Below are 16,081 nucleotides of genomic sequence, written 5' to 3' on the forward strand. Positions count from 1 at the left end.
ATCCAGATAGATGCCTTTGTTATGGCTCTCCTCAACTCCACCCTCCACACACATACATACCAACTCCTATGGACCTCCTGAGCCCTAACTAAGTTCAAATCTTTTTCAAAGCTCAATTTCTGTTCTTCCTTCTTAAAAATGCCCTTCTCATACCCTTCCAGATTTGGTAAATTTCCACTCATGCTTCAAGAACTTCCTTCTCTAAAAATCCTTCCTATGTCCTTCCTAAGCTCTTGGAAGACAGGCATACTATCATCTCCATCTTTAGATCAGAAATACATGAGAGAAACTCAGTATCCAGTAAACAAATGAGTAGTAATAACAGTAGTAGTAGTAGTAGCAGCAGCAGCAGTAGTAGTAGTAGTAGTAGTAAACAATACTCATAAGATGTAGGGTTTATCCTAAGCACTTTAGAAAAGTATTTCAATCTTCATAATAACCAAGAGACATAGATTCCCCTCAAGGGAAATCTAGGCACAGTGGGGTAAACTAACTTACCAAGGCCACACAACCAATAAGTATTGAAATAAATTTACTCAGCTGCAAAAATCAAACAATTAATGCAGATGTTGTGGCAGGTGACATAATACTGTTGCACACCATTACATTGTAATGAGAGCACATGTGTACGTGTCTTATTACAGAATGTATATAACTTATTTTAAAACAGTGATAATTCAGAAACTAATTACAAAATGGTGCTCTCTGTAAAATATGCTTTAAAAAAATAGCTGTCAGCTGCAGAGAATATCAATGGTCATGAAGAATAGGAGCATGAATAAGATAGTGCCTGACCCCAAGGATCTCTTCGATCTGTGAGGAAAATAAAATAACATTGCAGAAAAGTCATGACATAGCCCACTTGTCGAAGTATATCTTTTCTCCTTGAGTCAAAGAGATGTCCTTCAAATAGTGTCATAAATTAACTTGTTATATCCCAACCTGCTTGTCCTAGATCAACACCGGGACTCTTAACGTTCATTCAAACTATCTCTTCCAGGGAGGAATTGTGCAAAAAAAAAATCTTTTTGGTTTGTGGATATTGTGCAAAGTTGTCTGTTTCTTCACCCAGAAATAACACAAAAGAAAGAGAAACAGAGGGAAAAAAGGGATCTTCCTGCAATTCAGAAGAGGATTCTGTTTTAAGAGGTGAGAGACTTAGATTCAAGATCTCTCACTACTGTGAATCATCATAGTTAACCCCTTTATACCAGCATTCCTATGTCTTATGAAGATATGATATTTGACTTAAAAATACTAAGTTCTGAGTACATGTTATGATACAGGAAGCCAAATTATACATATATATGCATATATATATATAAGCAAATACATGAATGTTTCAGGAAACTAGAATTATATCTTGGGAATATTTTAGAACAAAGTGAAATGCTTATGATTTCATTTCATAGATCTGGATTGCACAAGATGGTCACTATGCTTCTAAATCCTAGAGAGATTCTAAGAAGATAGATAGATAGAGATATGTGTATATCTAGTTCTTAAAATGTTAATCACAATTTTGTTTGCACATAAAATTAAATCATAAATACTTCACACTGATAACATATGATGTCTTCAAAATCAAAAAGTATGCATTTTAAGATATTCTCAACTCCCTTTTAAATACATCTCTTCAAAGAAAACAATCCTAAACTCAAAACTGATAAAGGTTAGTGATGGGTTTTCAGAATCACTAGCATGATAGGAAAAATCAATACACTATGAAGGCATTTGGAAAACTTAAAAGAGAAGAAAAAAACTTAGAATATCCAGGTTTTTGTAAGGTTGGGTAGCAAATATGCTTAAATGTGTCCAGTTTCTGGTTGTTATGCAGCGACAGGATAGTCCTTAGACTTGGATAAACCAAGATGGCTTGTAAAGTGGCAGGACCATGAGCCAGGAAAGCCTACTTGTGTCTGAGTTCTGTGCTTAAAGTCAGGAGCTGGAGTTAAGGGCCCTCTTGCATCGAATCTAGCCTTGAAATTCTAGGATTTAGCTAGCTTGGGAGCAGGAGGCTCTCCCAAATTGGGATGATTCAAAGGCAGGTAATAACAGCAACTACTTAATTTTAATTTCAAGAAAGAGATTCCAGTGAAGTGCAGGTTAATCATGGTTAAAATGAAAAGGCATAAGAAAGGTTGCTCTGTGTGTGTGTGTGTGTACTGCCAAATAGTCTGCCTTGTTTATTGGTTTAGCTTTTGCTTGTCTACACAGATTTTCAGTATAAAGATAAAATCTTCATGAGTGCTAAGAAGTGACCTACATTGGAAAGCAAAATTTAACAAGCACTATCTCTCTAAAGTAGGAACAGGGAGAAACAAATAGAGGGAGAGGGAAAAGGAGGGAGGCATGGAGAGAGAGGGAAGGAAAACTAGAAGGAGGATAACTAAGAAGAAAGAAGAAAGTAAGAAGAGGAAGAAAGTGGAGATGAAGAAGGTAAAAGAGAAAGAGGATAAAAAGGAAGAAGAAAGGGAGGAGGATGGACAAAAAGGAGGAGAGAAGAAGAAGGAGGAGGAGGAGGAGGTAGAAGAGGAGGAGGTGGTAGAAGAGGAAGAGCAGGAGAGGGTGGAGGAGGGAAAGGTAGAGAAGGAGCAGAAGATGGAAGAGGAGGTAAGGGAGGAGGAAGGGGAGGGGGAGGAAGAGGAGAAGGAAGGAGGGGAGGAGGAGGAGAGGAGGAAGAGAAATAGGAGGAGAAGGAGGAGGAAGAGGAAATCAGTAGAACTTTTAAATTAAATTCCCAAATGTTCTGTCTAAAAATGTATCTGAAATTATGTGTCATTTAAAGCCTTCAATATAAAATAATAATAATCCAGAAGCGTGTGCTCTCTGGAGACAGTGGGGCAAATCACCACTCTGCTCCATCTACTGGGAAAGCAGACACAGTGACTACTACCTGAGCCTGAGCCTAGGCCCAGGCAGACACAGCATGGTGGTGTTCACACCAGCACTCTCCAAGTTCCACTGTGTGGACACTTCCGCTGTGGTAAGCCCTAAGCTACCAGGGGTCACAGTGGATCAATAGGAGGGCTGTCACCAGTCCAGACACACAGGTGGTGTGTCAGGCTGCTGACCAGGGCCAACCAGCTCTCTCCCAGTAGCCTTTGTTAACTGCATCTTGAGCAGTGAGCCTCCTTGGAAGAAATGGCTAGTCAAGGCCAGCAGGAAGGTGACCCCAACCCTAAGCCAGGCTCCTGCTTGGCAGTTTAACAGAACTTGGCGAGGGGGAGTCTGTTTACTGTTGTTAACTGCTCAGTGCTTAGACAGGGCAAACTCTATCCGAGCCTTTTCCCAACAGGATAGCATATTCATTAGCTCATACATTAGTCAACATCTAATCCCCAGCCACAGAGAAATTTAAGGGCAAAATCTTAGTCTTGGATTGAGGGAGATCATCGCCAGGACCCCAGCCATAGCTGTGGAACAATAAAAAGTTCCTATTCATAAAACCCCTAGGTCACAAATCCTAGGACAAATTATTCCAAGTGGTTTTTTTTAAAATAAAGTAACAATATACAAGGCCTGGTACAAATTATTCATTAAAGACACTTCCGAGCCATCGAGCAAAGTTTTGTATTACTTACACTATTTTGTTTGCTGAAACAAGAGGAGAGCCACCATATGTCAATCATCGTAGCTCCCGATCTTTAGCACAGTGTTACATGTATTTGTCTGTCACAGGGTAAAGCTCAGAAAAGTTAAGAAACTTCCCTAAGAGCTCATGGCAAATACTGAGAAGCTTTGGTACCCTATCTGTTTTATTATTTCTATTTTGTTGTGTTTATTATTCATATTGAGGTTCTGATCTATATATTGACAGCAGAACTTTTTTCACAAAAGGGTGGAAAACTGTACAAGTTTACTAACCAGAAATGATACACTTATACACATATACATTCCAGTATGTCTATGACTGGAACCAGCTTCCTCCCTATCCTATACACACACCAAACACACCAGTTTAAACACAGATAGAGGTAGCCCAGGCAAAGTTCTCATAGACCTCACCATTACGTATGATTTAATTTGCACATTCACTTCAAGTAATTAATGGTCCTAAAGTTCTGTCCTCAAACAGAAAGTGTATCAGACAAATGTAAGATATTATTGTGATTAGTATCCTAATTCATGGTCCAGCCAGAGGCAGACAGAAGTGGTGGAAACACTAAATGAGAAAACACCCTTTAGAGTCAGTATGTTTTGTGTGTGTGTGTGTGTGTGTGTGTGTGTGTGTGTGTGTGTGTGTGTGCTGGTATTGGGGCTTCCACTCAGAGCCTAGGCACTATTCCTTAGTTTTATTTGCTCAAAGCTAGCACTATACCTCTTGAGTCACAGCTCCACTTCTGACTTTATGCTGGTTCACTGGAAATAAGGGTCTCCCTGACTTGCCTGCCTGGGCTGGCTTTGAACTGTGATGCTCAGATTTCAGCCTCTTGTATCGCTAGGATGATAGGTTTGAGCCACCAGCATCAAGCCAGCATAAATATTTTTAATCACAAGTCAGAGACACACTACCAAGAGGGCAAAATTCTTCAGGCTGCTGCTTCCTCATGGAAGGTGTTCTCCATATTCTGTTGATGAGATGTCTCCCCAGCTCCTCCAATCATAACCGCACACTGCTGTAGATGAAACCCAGGGGGAATCCCAGGGTGGTCCGACTGGACAGTGCTAGAACAACCTAATTTTCTTTTATTCCACAGATCTAATTTGCATGTCATACATGCCCATTTGACTGGAAGCACAACCGAAGTCCCTGCCCTCATTGGACTTCCATGTTAGACTTGATAAGCACTACAGCTATAAACAAGAAACAAGGAAGTATCAGCTTTCAATGATTCCTTTGAAGCCAACAGAGAAGACACGTGACCGGACAGCACCTGACTGGGGACTCCACTGAAGAGTCTGAGAGAGGCCTCTCTGGAAAGGTGGCAAATATTGAAGATGATCAACAGACGACCTCCAAAACCACAGAGCCCCTTTTCCTTCATCTTTGTGATATTGATTAATCCCCTGCAAAGAAAGCCAGGATCTTGCCAAATTCATCTTAAGTCTGTTGATAGTAATATGCGCTAGGGTGAAGGCAGCCGTTTGTCCACATCTACCATGAAGAGCAAAGGCCCAGAGGTATGTGAAGCTACTAAGTTAATGGATCCCAAAGTAGTCCCGGTAGGCTGCAGTCCATTTTGTGAGGGTTGGAGATGAGGTAGAGCCATGGGAAGGAATGGATCAAGTGACCTTCAAGTCAGAGAAGGGATTTTAGAGCATGTCCCAGAGGAGAGAGCAAGCTGGATGTCCACAGAAGCTGAGGTATACATCGAAAGTGTCACCTGCGCTGATCAAGACGCATGGTATTCATGAGTGCTTGGTTAAATGCCAACTCTTTTGTACAACTACTTCAAGATAATTCTTTTAAAAAATATATTTTTAAGTGTCATTTGGGCTGTGTGTTGGGGAGGGGGGATAGTAAGGTGGAGTCAAAGGGCAGGAAGTACACCCAAAGCCCCCTCCCCTATCCAGGAAGGAGAGAATGAAGAGATCATGCTGACAAGGAGGACTGGCTAGTCTTTCATGGTAAGCCTTCTCCTTTTCACCAGAAGTCTAAAACTCTCCATTAGGCTGGTAGCATGAGGGACAGATGTGAAACCACGCTGGGGCTCCCAGGGCTAGCATCCCAGAGCATGAAGCCAGACAGGAAAGATCATTCATTTGCATGCCCAAGAAAGAACTCTGAATTGAAGAGTCAGCTACTCCTGTGCTGAGGATTCAGATCCCACTTTGGCCAGGTGGGGACTGATCTTCAACTCTCTGGGTCTGTTTCACTATCTCTCAAAGTAAGTACTGGAAAGCATGGATCCCAGGCTTGGGTGACACACCAGAAGAAAAGTATCTCCAACCACTGGCAGCTTCCATTATACAGACAATGGCCTCCTAAGCAGTCAAAATTGGCCACAAGGTTCTCATCCCATCAACAACTTCTCCAGAGTCACAATATGGACACACAGAACTGCCTCTTCCAAGTAGATCAATGTAGAAAGGGAGAATTTGAAACATGAGTGTTCTCAGCCCTCTGCATCTTTGTTGTCTCTCTGATTTCTAAAAGGTTACCTGCAGAGTAAGCCAATTCGATGCCAAATTCTCATCCTGATTTAATCTCCTAATACTTACATTAGTACGTGATGCAATGGAGAGACAAAACCAAAAACGGCAGCACTTCTCCACTCATCTGACCAATATTCAAAACAACTTTCTTCCAGACATAGCCAAGAAGAACTAACAACTGGATGGAAATCTAAACACTTTCTAGGTAAAATAATTATAAAACTTGCAGATGGCGATGCAAAAAAGATTCTGTAATTCCAAAGACCCTTAAGATAAAGTAAGCATATTTTTAAATTGAGGATGTGGTTTAGGTTATTTTCTTCAAAAAACAAACAAAAAACAAAACAAAAAAAATTACCCAAGTATGCTTTCCAGTTCCAGCTTTACACCATAAAAATACACATGGTTTCTTTTGAGATAAGGTCAGACATTTGAAAAACAACAAGTAGATAGCAAAATCAATAGAAAGCCCAAGGATAGGGAGAAGACCTTCACTAGCCATATAACAGACAAGGGCCTCATATCTAAAATATACTTAGAACTCAAAAAATTAAATCCCCCCAAAACAAATCCTCAAAGAAACAACTGCCCCATTAATAAGTTGGCTAAAGACTTAGAGAGAGACTTCTCTGAAGAGGAAATAAGAATGGCCAATAGACACATGAAGAAGTGCTCAACCTCTCTAGCCAAAAAAGAAATGTAAACCAAAACAACATTCAGCCCCCACCTTACCCCAGTCAGAATGGCTATAATAAGTAAATCTAATAACAACAGATGTGGGAAGGGATGTGGCCAAAAGGGAACCCTACTGCATTTTTGGTGCGAGTGTAAACTTCTTCATCCACTTTGGAAAGCAGTATGGAGGTTCCTCAAAAGACTACACACAGAGTCCCCTGTGACCCAGCAATCCCACTTCTGGACATTTACCCAAATGAGCATAAACTAAAGCTACTATGCACTAAAGCTACCAGCACTATGTTTACTGCAGCATTATTTACCATAGCTAAGATATGGCACCAACCCAGATGCCCTTCAGTAGATGAATGGATCAAGAAAATGTGATAGATAAATAGATAGATAGATAGATAGATAGATATGAATTCCATGCTTCCATCAGAAAGAATGACACCATGCCATTTGTTAAGAAATGGAAAGACTTGGAAAAAATCATACTAAGTAAGTAAGCCAGAACCAAAGAAATATAGGTCCCATAGTTTCCCTTATTTGTAATAATTAGTATATGTCTAGGATGATCTTATCATGATGATAAGCAGATGAGCAGAAAAGTTCAAAAGCTATGTACATATGACCATATAAGATGATGCTAAATGAAATGAACCCAAAGTTATGGACACAGGAGGTTTTTCTTTGTTGTTGATGTTTTTAATGTACTATGTGATTTTTTTTGGTTTATTTTGTATGTTCTTCCCCCTATAGTATATCACCTGTTGTCACTGTATTTGATTTTGGTACCCTGCACCTTGTATATACATTTATCTAATTTGGGGAGGGGAAGGAGAATAACAAAATGCTGAAACAAGGACACAGAATGACCCATTAACAATGATATACTCACAAGACACTAAGTTGGAAATTAATTTTACAACTTCAGGTGGGGGGGAGCGGGGGAGGTGTGGGTGTGAAGGGATAATAGGAGAAAAACAAAGGAGGGGGTAACAATGCTTGACAAGAAGTGTAATCATTACCTTACTCAGGTAACTAACTCCTCTTTACAATAAAATAAACAATTTTAAAAAACCTACCAAAGTATACTTTTCATTTCTGTCTTTAGGCCATGAAAATACACCCGGTTTCTTTTGAGATAAAGTCAGATATTTGAGAGACAACTAATAGTATCACAGTAGAGGCTCAACCTGGACCCCTTATACTATGTAAGCCATGGCGGTGGGAGGTGTTGGGGGGAGGAAGAATGGAAGGAAAAAATGCAATCACATTGAAGGGTTTTTACAGTTCAAATGAGAAAACTACTAGAACATCTTTACTGAAGAGGTGCTATGAAAGATTAGTTAATGCACAGTCTCTGAAGCTGAATGGCTCTGAAGCTGAATGACTAGGACAATTTATTTAGCTCTGTGTTCCCAGTTTCTCATCAGTAAAAACTAGAAATTAATACAATCACTAGTATTACAGAAGCTAAAATACAAGAAAGCACCTAGCACTGTGCCCAGCAGAGCAAGCCCTCCAGAGATGCCAGCTACCATGACCCCAGCAGAAAGATGCACGTGGACACCCATAATGCACTGCAAATGAACCTATCACGGTGCCTCATTGCGAGTGGGTTTGTATGTCTTTCCATCATCAAATCACAAGGTCTATGCAACAAAAAGGAAAGAATAGTCTTCATCATCTCAGTAGTTCCAAATTGTATTAAGTACAGGAATTGTTCAGTGAGTTAATTTTATGTATTAAGAGTTTGTTACCTATGTTCAGATGCACTGTCTGAATTTACATCAAAAGAAAAAAAAAGTCTTAGACTAAAATAGATTATTTTTATATAAAAAGAGGGGCGGAAAAGCAGGCGCCGGTGGCTCACGCCTATACTCCTATTCAGGAGGCTGAGATCTGAGGATCGCGGTTCAAAGCCAGCCCAGGCATGAAAGTCCGTGAGACTCTCATCTCCAATAAACCACCAGAAAACTGGAAGTGGTGCTGTGGCTCAAGTGGTAGAGTGTTAGCATTGAGCTGAAGAGCTCAGAGACAGTGCCCAAGCCCAGAGTTCAAGCCCCATGACCGCCAAAAAAAAAAGAGGGAAAAAAACTAAAATAAAATAGAAAGAGAAAATGGTGGGTTAGAATACATTGTGGTTAGAATATGACAAAGGTACATGGGAATCCAAGCATTTGCTGGTGTTTTCTAAATGCTGTATGCAGTTATACTTCACAAAGACATTGTAGCCAGGCGCCCATGGCTTACACCTTGTAATTCTAGCTACTCAAGAGGCTGAGATCTGAGGATTGTGGTTGAAGCCAGCCTGAACAAGAAAGTCTTAACTCAAGTAAGTGTTAAAGTAGCTGGAAGTAGAGCTGTGGCTCACATGATAGAGCATTAGCCTTGAGCACAAAAGCTCAGGGACAGCACCGAGGCCCTGAGTTCAAGCCAAAGGACTGGTGCGCACATGCGCGCACGGGCGCGCGCACGGGCGCGCGCACACACACACACACACACAAGGCATTTTACTTTGATCAATTATATTGTAAGACCCACCAACCAAATCCACATAAATAAGTTTTTTAATTTACCCATTTATAAAGTTGGTTGTTTGTTTTATGTTTTGTTGCTAGTTCAGAAAAGGGGTACTCTAAGTTCCTCATGAAAAATGAGTCAAAGTGGGCAATTGTAATAAAAGGAGATTTATGGTCCTGTTCTCCATTCAATTTAAATTAATTTCTTTCTGAAACCCAAACAAAAAGCTAAATGCTCAAAAAAATTACATAGTGTTTAAATCTTACATTATATTTCATTCACCAAAAGAAGAGAGAAATTGAAATGTGCATTGATTTTCAGCTGATAAGAATCTGTGTTGAATGGAGGTTGAAACATTTTCCCCCATCTGTTCTCTTACGAATAGTTAGTGTGCAAGTAATTTTTAATTAAAAACAGTTCCCATAGTAAAAAAAAAAAATGAAGAAGGAAAAAGAGACCTCAGGAAAATAAAATCAGTGTAAAGAGTCTTGCAATTTGTTTGCAAAGGCTGAACAGGGAGTTTGAAAAATAAGGAGCTTGGAAGTTTTTATTTGTAAAACTATCCTTTTGGTTTCATTTAACATTTTTCAAAATAACTGTCCTAAAAATACAAAAAGAAGAAAAGGGGGGGAGGGGAAGCTGTCCTCACCACCACCAGCTCCCCCTCCCCCTCCCCCTCGCCCCTCCTCCCACCCTCCCCTCCTCAGCCCCCTCAGAAAAACTTGGAAAGTTCTTTTTTTTTTAACACTGAAAATCATTCATAGACTTCAGAATACCATCAATAGTTTCTCTTTCTAAATTTCTAAGGGGGCAAAGGGACTCTTAAGTTATTACAAAGCATTTTTTTTTCACCTAGCCAAAATACCTAATCTTATTTTAACTAGATTCCATCTGAACATCAATGATACTGAGCTATTCCATGAATAAACATGATGTTACAACTTGAAACCCTGAGACCCACTATATAAAAATGTAGCTGAAAGAAAAGAGGACTATGAATTGCCCCTCTCTCCTCCTCCTCCCTCCCTGGGGAGTTTTAGAGTTGAGCCAAAGAGTGAAAAACAGCAGATTTGAATTTCAAGATCTTCAAACATTTTTTTTAATGTTCGTATTAAATCGTGTAAAACTAAATACTGTCATTCTAATAAAATCCTCCTGTGAACTGTTTCCCACTGTAATCATAGGGTTTTCTTTTTCTTTTTCTTCTTCTTTTTACGCTGGGATGTGTAATATTGATAAAAAGAAAGGGGGTAAAACCATAAGTGTTGTGCTTTCCTGATGTTTTATGGTGTTTTATTAAAATGAGTATGGTACAACAAGAAAAAACAGAGACTTAAGAAAAAAATCTTCACTCAAATGAAGGTAGTTTGGGTTAATTGAATGAGCAAATAAGATATAGAAAACTTATCTACAATAGCCAAGATTTGCATAGCTACTTGATGAACTTTCTTAAAGTCCACAATAATCCAACCAGAGTTAAATCTCTCCCTTCTCTTAAAATGATGTTTACTATAATTGTTCTCGGATAGCATACATCTCATAGTGCAGACCTCAGGAAATTAAAAATATACATGTATTGTTTTGTTTTCATAAGCAAATGTTTAAGTCTTTAGGACATATTTGTATACCCTATCTGACCACACTCTGTGTACAGCATTAAACTGTATAATTGTACAATGGTATTTTCCAAAAATACGTTTGGCACTATGAGACAATTCAACTATCTGGATTTTTGGAAGACATTGGGTCAATTTATGGAAGCATGCACGAAAGGAAATGTCAACCCTTTTTCTACTACCTCTGAACAATAGTGACACAAGCTCAAAGGTTCTCTTTAATTTCATTTTAGAGGGGCTGTGGAGGGGGGAGCACCAACACATTGATTAAAATCCACTGAGATTCTAATGTTGCAAAGACAGTCTCTTTCCCAGAACAGTAAGCAGAGGTTAAAATCTATTTTTTGCTTTTGTTGTTTGCTTTTTAGTGCAGTTACTACATTCCTTTGAAAAGAGGCGAAGTCCTCTGTTTTCTGAGACACTTGCTTTGTTGGACCCAATGATGTGGGATCTAAATGACCTCCTAATGAAATAAATGTGGCCATGGGCGGTAAGCACTTTAAGAGACCCAGGGAAAAGATGCCCAGGGCAATTTCAACTCCACAGGGGATACCAGGCCCCAAAAGTATAAGAATTGTTTTCCCAGGCAAGGTGCTAATTTCACTAGCTGGTTCTCAAGACCTCTCTCCCCTTTTATCTGCTGGATTCCTGGGTTGACTAGTCAACAAATGTTAATTGAGTACCTACTTTGTGCCTGTGCTTGCTCTCAGGGCAAGCTCTAAACAAGACTGACAGAGTGCAGACCTTAAAGTTTTCCTCACTAAGAACAGATTATTTCAGTACTATTTTGTGATTGTTGAACTAGGTGCTTGCAACCAAATACAATGCCTATCATCTTTATTCTGTTTCTTAATACTCCCTCATGAAAGAATAGCAATTGGAACTTTCAAATTAATGGGTCATTTGCAGATGGGAAAGTCAAGACCACATTCACCAAGTCATAAGTGAAAAAGTTAGAAACAGGATTAACTCCCCCATCGCATCCTCTTTAAACTCATAGGACCTAGTGTCTGCCAGCCTTTGATTTGACTTAATTGGAATAAATGCCCATGAGAGGGGTTATGAGGGTCAGCCATGGAAAAAATTCATAGATAAGCATTGGTGGTTCTTTATTAATTGACTTCCATAAAAACAGAGGTCTCTGGGAAATTTCTACAAACTTTATTACAATTCCTTCATCACAAGCTGACTTTCTATCATTTCTTTCTAACCAAGTGAATGCCCCAAAAGGAATGGGGAGTAGAGAGGATCATCCAGGGGTGTGTGTGTGTGTGTGTGTGTGTGTGTGTGTGTGTGTGTGTGTGTGTGTGTGTGTGTGTGTGTGTGGTATTAAGAATTAATGAAACAGCAGTACATACTGGGGAAGGACAGAGAGAGAATGAAGAGAGACTAAACCAAATGATTGTGTTTATTGTTCAGATTCTACAAATGGTCATTTGATCTTTGGTGTGAACAACTGATAACTCTTCTTAGGTAATTTTATATTTTACTACAACAAATTCTTTCCCAGGACCCAGAGTACTTTATCATAAATAACCATCACTGTTAAAGCCAAAGTGTCACTTCCCCATGCAAAGTTATTTTCCACAAGTACACACTAGGATCAAAGTTTAATATGTAATGTGAATACTTTGAATTTCTTAGAATCAATTATATGATGCTTTCTCCTTTTTTATCTGAAATAAAAACAAATTTCTGATTTAGGTTCCATATACTATTTTTACTGCTTGGCAAAGACATAAAGAAGTGCCCAGCAAATTATTTGGACAAGTACTAAAAACTCCTAATGATGCTGGGCACTGGTGGCTCATGCCTGTCATTCTAGCTACTCAGGAGGCTGAGATCTGAAAATAATATTTGAAGCTGGCCCCAGCAGGAAAGTTCACAAGGTTCTCATCACCAATTAACCATGAAAAACACAGGAGTGGAGCTGTGGCTCAAGTGGTAGAGCATTAGCCTTGAGTAAAGAAGCTCAAAGCCCAGGCCCTGAGTTCAACCCCAGGACTGGCACAAACAAAAACAAAGACAGACCGAGCTACTATCGAATGTTAGAAATATACAGAGGTCAGTCTAGGAAACTACTGAAATAATTCATAGTGCTCTACTGTTACAGACAGAGTGAAAACTTCTTAAGATTTCTCATAAAGCTTTCCAATTCTTCAGCTATCAAGATTTTCTTCCATACTCAAACCAAAATCATTCCTCATAGTCTAAAGGTTGGAAGTGCCAAAGTAAGTTCTGACAAAAGGTATTGGGCTGGTTTTGAATAGTACACTAGCAATAGGGGCATTTATCAAACATCTTATCTCAAATGCAAAACACACTGGGAAACATTGCATCCAGGGAAGAGAAGTCTCCAGAAGTCTCCCAGCTCACAACTGCCCAGTGCTGAAGTCAGGGTACATAGGCACCCCAACCCTAGATCCTGTCTGCCTTGTTCTCCACAGAAGAGTAAAACTTGGAAGTCTGAAAAACTTTCTAAAATGTAAGTTGGACACAGAACATTTTAAATCTTGCTGCTATTTAATAATGGAGCCATATGGCTTCTAGTTTCTTGTAAAACAAATCATACTTTGAAAAGGCTTTTCAACATTGTATCACAATTAACGTGTGCCTGAACTTTAAAATAATCCTTGTCCTCCCTTCTGAAAGCAGATTATGTCAACTGATTGTTTATGCAGGAATTTAAGATTCCAAGGCACATTTACAAAGATTTCAACCAAAGACACAAACTGTAATGCACACGCATACACACTCACACACACAGTACATCAAACACACACACACACACACACACACACAAATGTCATTTATTGCCAACAGCTCACTACCCTGAGCACAACAGTTTATACTTCTGTAAAGCTACTGGCTTCTAGAGAAAATTACAGTGCCAACAATTTCATTTAACATTTAGGGTGTACTAACATATAAAGAAATTAGCAGTGATAAACACAGTCCAATTTTTAGAAAGATACAAGTTCTTGTCTAGCAGTTAGCCAATCAAAAAGCAGGTCACATTTGTTAGCCATATTAAATACATTCAACATCATGAATTCTCATGGTTCTGCTGACCATTCCAGCAAGTGTGTTTTATTTTGCAAGATAAACTTAATAAAATTCCTTTTCCAGAGGTTGTTTTTTTTTTTCTTTAACTTCCATCTTTACTCTAAACATCCACCAAACTCATTCTCAAAAACTCTCTAGCATGAATCCTCTGGGCATTTGTACTCTGCTGAGAAAACTCAATTCTGAAGAATTTCTACTTCTCAAAGTGACTTTTGAGCATATATATATATATATATATATATATATATATATATTCCTATTCAGACACTATAACACAAAGCCCCAATTTAGGCAAAATGGACAGCCCCTCCCCCGCAGCCTGCTTTGCCTTCAGCCAGCACAGAGGGATAAAAAAAAAATCACTGACATTAAATTTTTAAATTCCAGAAGGCTAGTATGGAGTTCTGAATTTTGCATTTAGAAAGTTCTAAAAGTCTTGGTCTCACTGTTTCCAAAGTTGCTTACTGCCTGGGAGACTCTGACACACTCTCTCTCTCTCTTTCTCTCTGTCTATCTCTCCCTTTTTCTCTCTCTCCCCTACACACACACACACACACACACACACACACACACACACTTGTACAAAGCCCACAGCTGACTTCAATGCTTAGCCAGCTCCTGTCCCAAGGTAGAATCCCTTGGAGACTCAGCCTCCAGCAAGGGGAGAAAGTAGAGAATCTTGCCCCAAGCAACTGGTTTCTGATGGACCGCGGTAACCCACCAGTGTGTTCCTCCAGGCTACTTCTAGAAAAGTCTGTAAAGCTCCTCTTTTGCCCCTTTACTTGGATTTTGATGACTTTGAGAAGCAAATATGAAGTCAAAGCAGACTTCCTTTAGAATTTGTCAATCTACACATACATAAGTACGTTTTGCCCAATGCAAACAATCACAAAATCCCTTGTATTGTATCTCAAGAAACAGGACCATCTCAGAGCCTGCCAACCAACGCTGGAGTTCCAGGAGAATAAGAATCTCTGGAGGCACCCTCGCCCCCCCATATGAGCTGCTGGGGGGAGGGGGGTGTGCGGTTTAAGATTCAGGCACAAACTGTCTCCCGGCTCCAAGAGTTGCTGTCCCTGCAAATCCTCCCTCCAAACTAGTGGCTTCAATCTGGCGCTCAATCCCACCCTACGTGCTAGTAACTAGTAGTGGGACACTTCCCCTAAAATTCAACCGGGAAAATCCCATGCACTGTTTAAAAAAAATCCAAATAAAATAAAAACCACGCACACAGCTAAGGTTGAAGTACTTACCTCTGTGCGAGACTGCAGTCTCTTGTTCATCTCATAGATTCGGTACTCTGGCTGTACCATGTAAGGTGTATGTCTCCTATAAAATGGGCCGAAAGGAGAAGAATAGAAGGGGTCATGTGGTGTGCTGGACATCTTGCCTGCTTGTCGAAAATCAAGCTAAACAGAGTATTAGTAACGTCCATGCAGAGCACATGGGCTGTGTTCTCCCCAGTACAAAGTAGACGCACGCACACACGCTCACACACACACACACATGCACACACACACACACACACACACAGAGGCAGGCAGGCAGGCTGAACACACTGACTGGGAAGTGCTGTAGAAAACCTCTATAGCAGAGGAGAGGGAGCGGGAGGAGGGAGGCAGGGAGGGAGGGAGGCAGGGAGGGAAGAAGGGAGGGAGGGAGGGAGGGAGGGAGGGAGCACACGGGAGAGGAGGGAGAGCGCAGAAGCTCTGAGAGAGGGAGAGCGAGGAGGAAGGGAGGGAAGGGAGAGAAGAGGAGAGAGAGGGAGAGAGAGACTGGGAAAAGCTGGGTGGCCAGAGGCACTACTGCTTGTTTTGAAAGAAGCAGTTTGTGGAGAGGTCATTTCCTGTCCACACTGTAGACTAGTTCTGAAATATAATTCTCCTCCTAGTCTGACAAGAGGTCTAAGGCTGGATTGTAATTTTTTTTCTCTCTTCCAGCCAGGACCCTTCCCAATCTGAGTGCTCAGCTGGTTAGCATAGAGGTGACAGAGCCACTTTTCCCTGACAGCCTTACTGTGGTGAGGGTATCACTCAGGGGCTGACTACCAAACACAGAAACACTGGCCCTGGGCTTCCCCTCAAGTTCCAGCTGGT

At 40.3% G+C, this 16,081-nt stretch overlaps 1 protein-coding gene across 7 annotated transcripts in view; it reads right to left on the bottom strand.

The window, feature by feature from the left end:
- Positions 1-15,614, bottom strand: part of Ldb2 (LIM domain binding 2) — a 305,230-nt gene extending 289,616 nt beyond the window's left edge. For all 7 annotated transcript variants that reach the window (XM_013008876.1, XM_013008874.1, XM_013008875.1 and 4 more), the window contains exon 1: positions 15,239-15,614. In XM_013008876.1, the coding sequence (XP_012864330.1) occupies positions 15,239-15,370 (132 nt within the window). In that variant the 5' untranslated portion in view covers positions 15,371-15,614. The remainder of the gene's footprint in view (positions 1-15,238) is intronic.
- Positions 15,615-16,081: the final 467 nt, after the last annotated feature.

The sequence above is a fragment of the Dipodomys ordii genome, unplaced genomic scaffold (assembly GCF_000151885.1).
Source record: "Dipodomys ordii isolate 6190 unplaced genomic scaffold, Dord_2.0 Scaffold8, whole genome shotgun sequence".
In the NCBI taxonomy this organism is placed as follows: Eukaryota; Metazoa; Chordata; class Mammalia; order Rodentia; family Heteromyidae; genus Dipodomys; species Dipodomys ordii.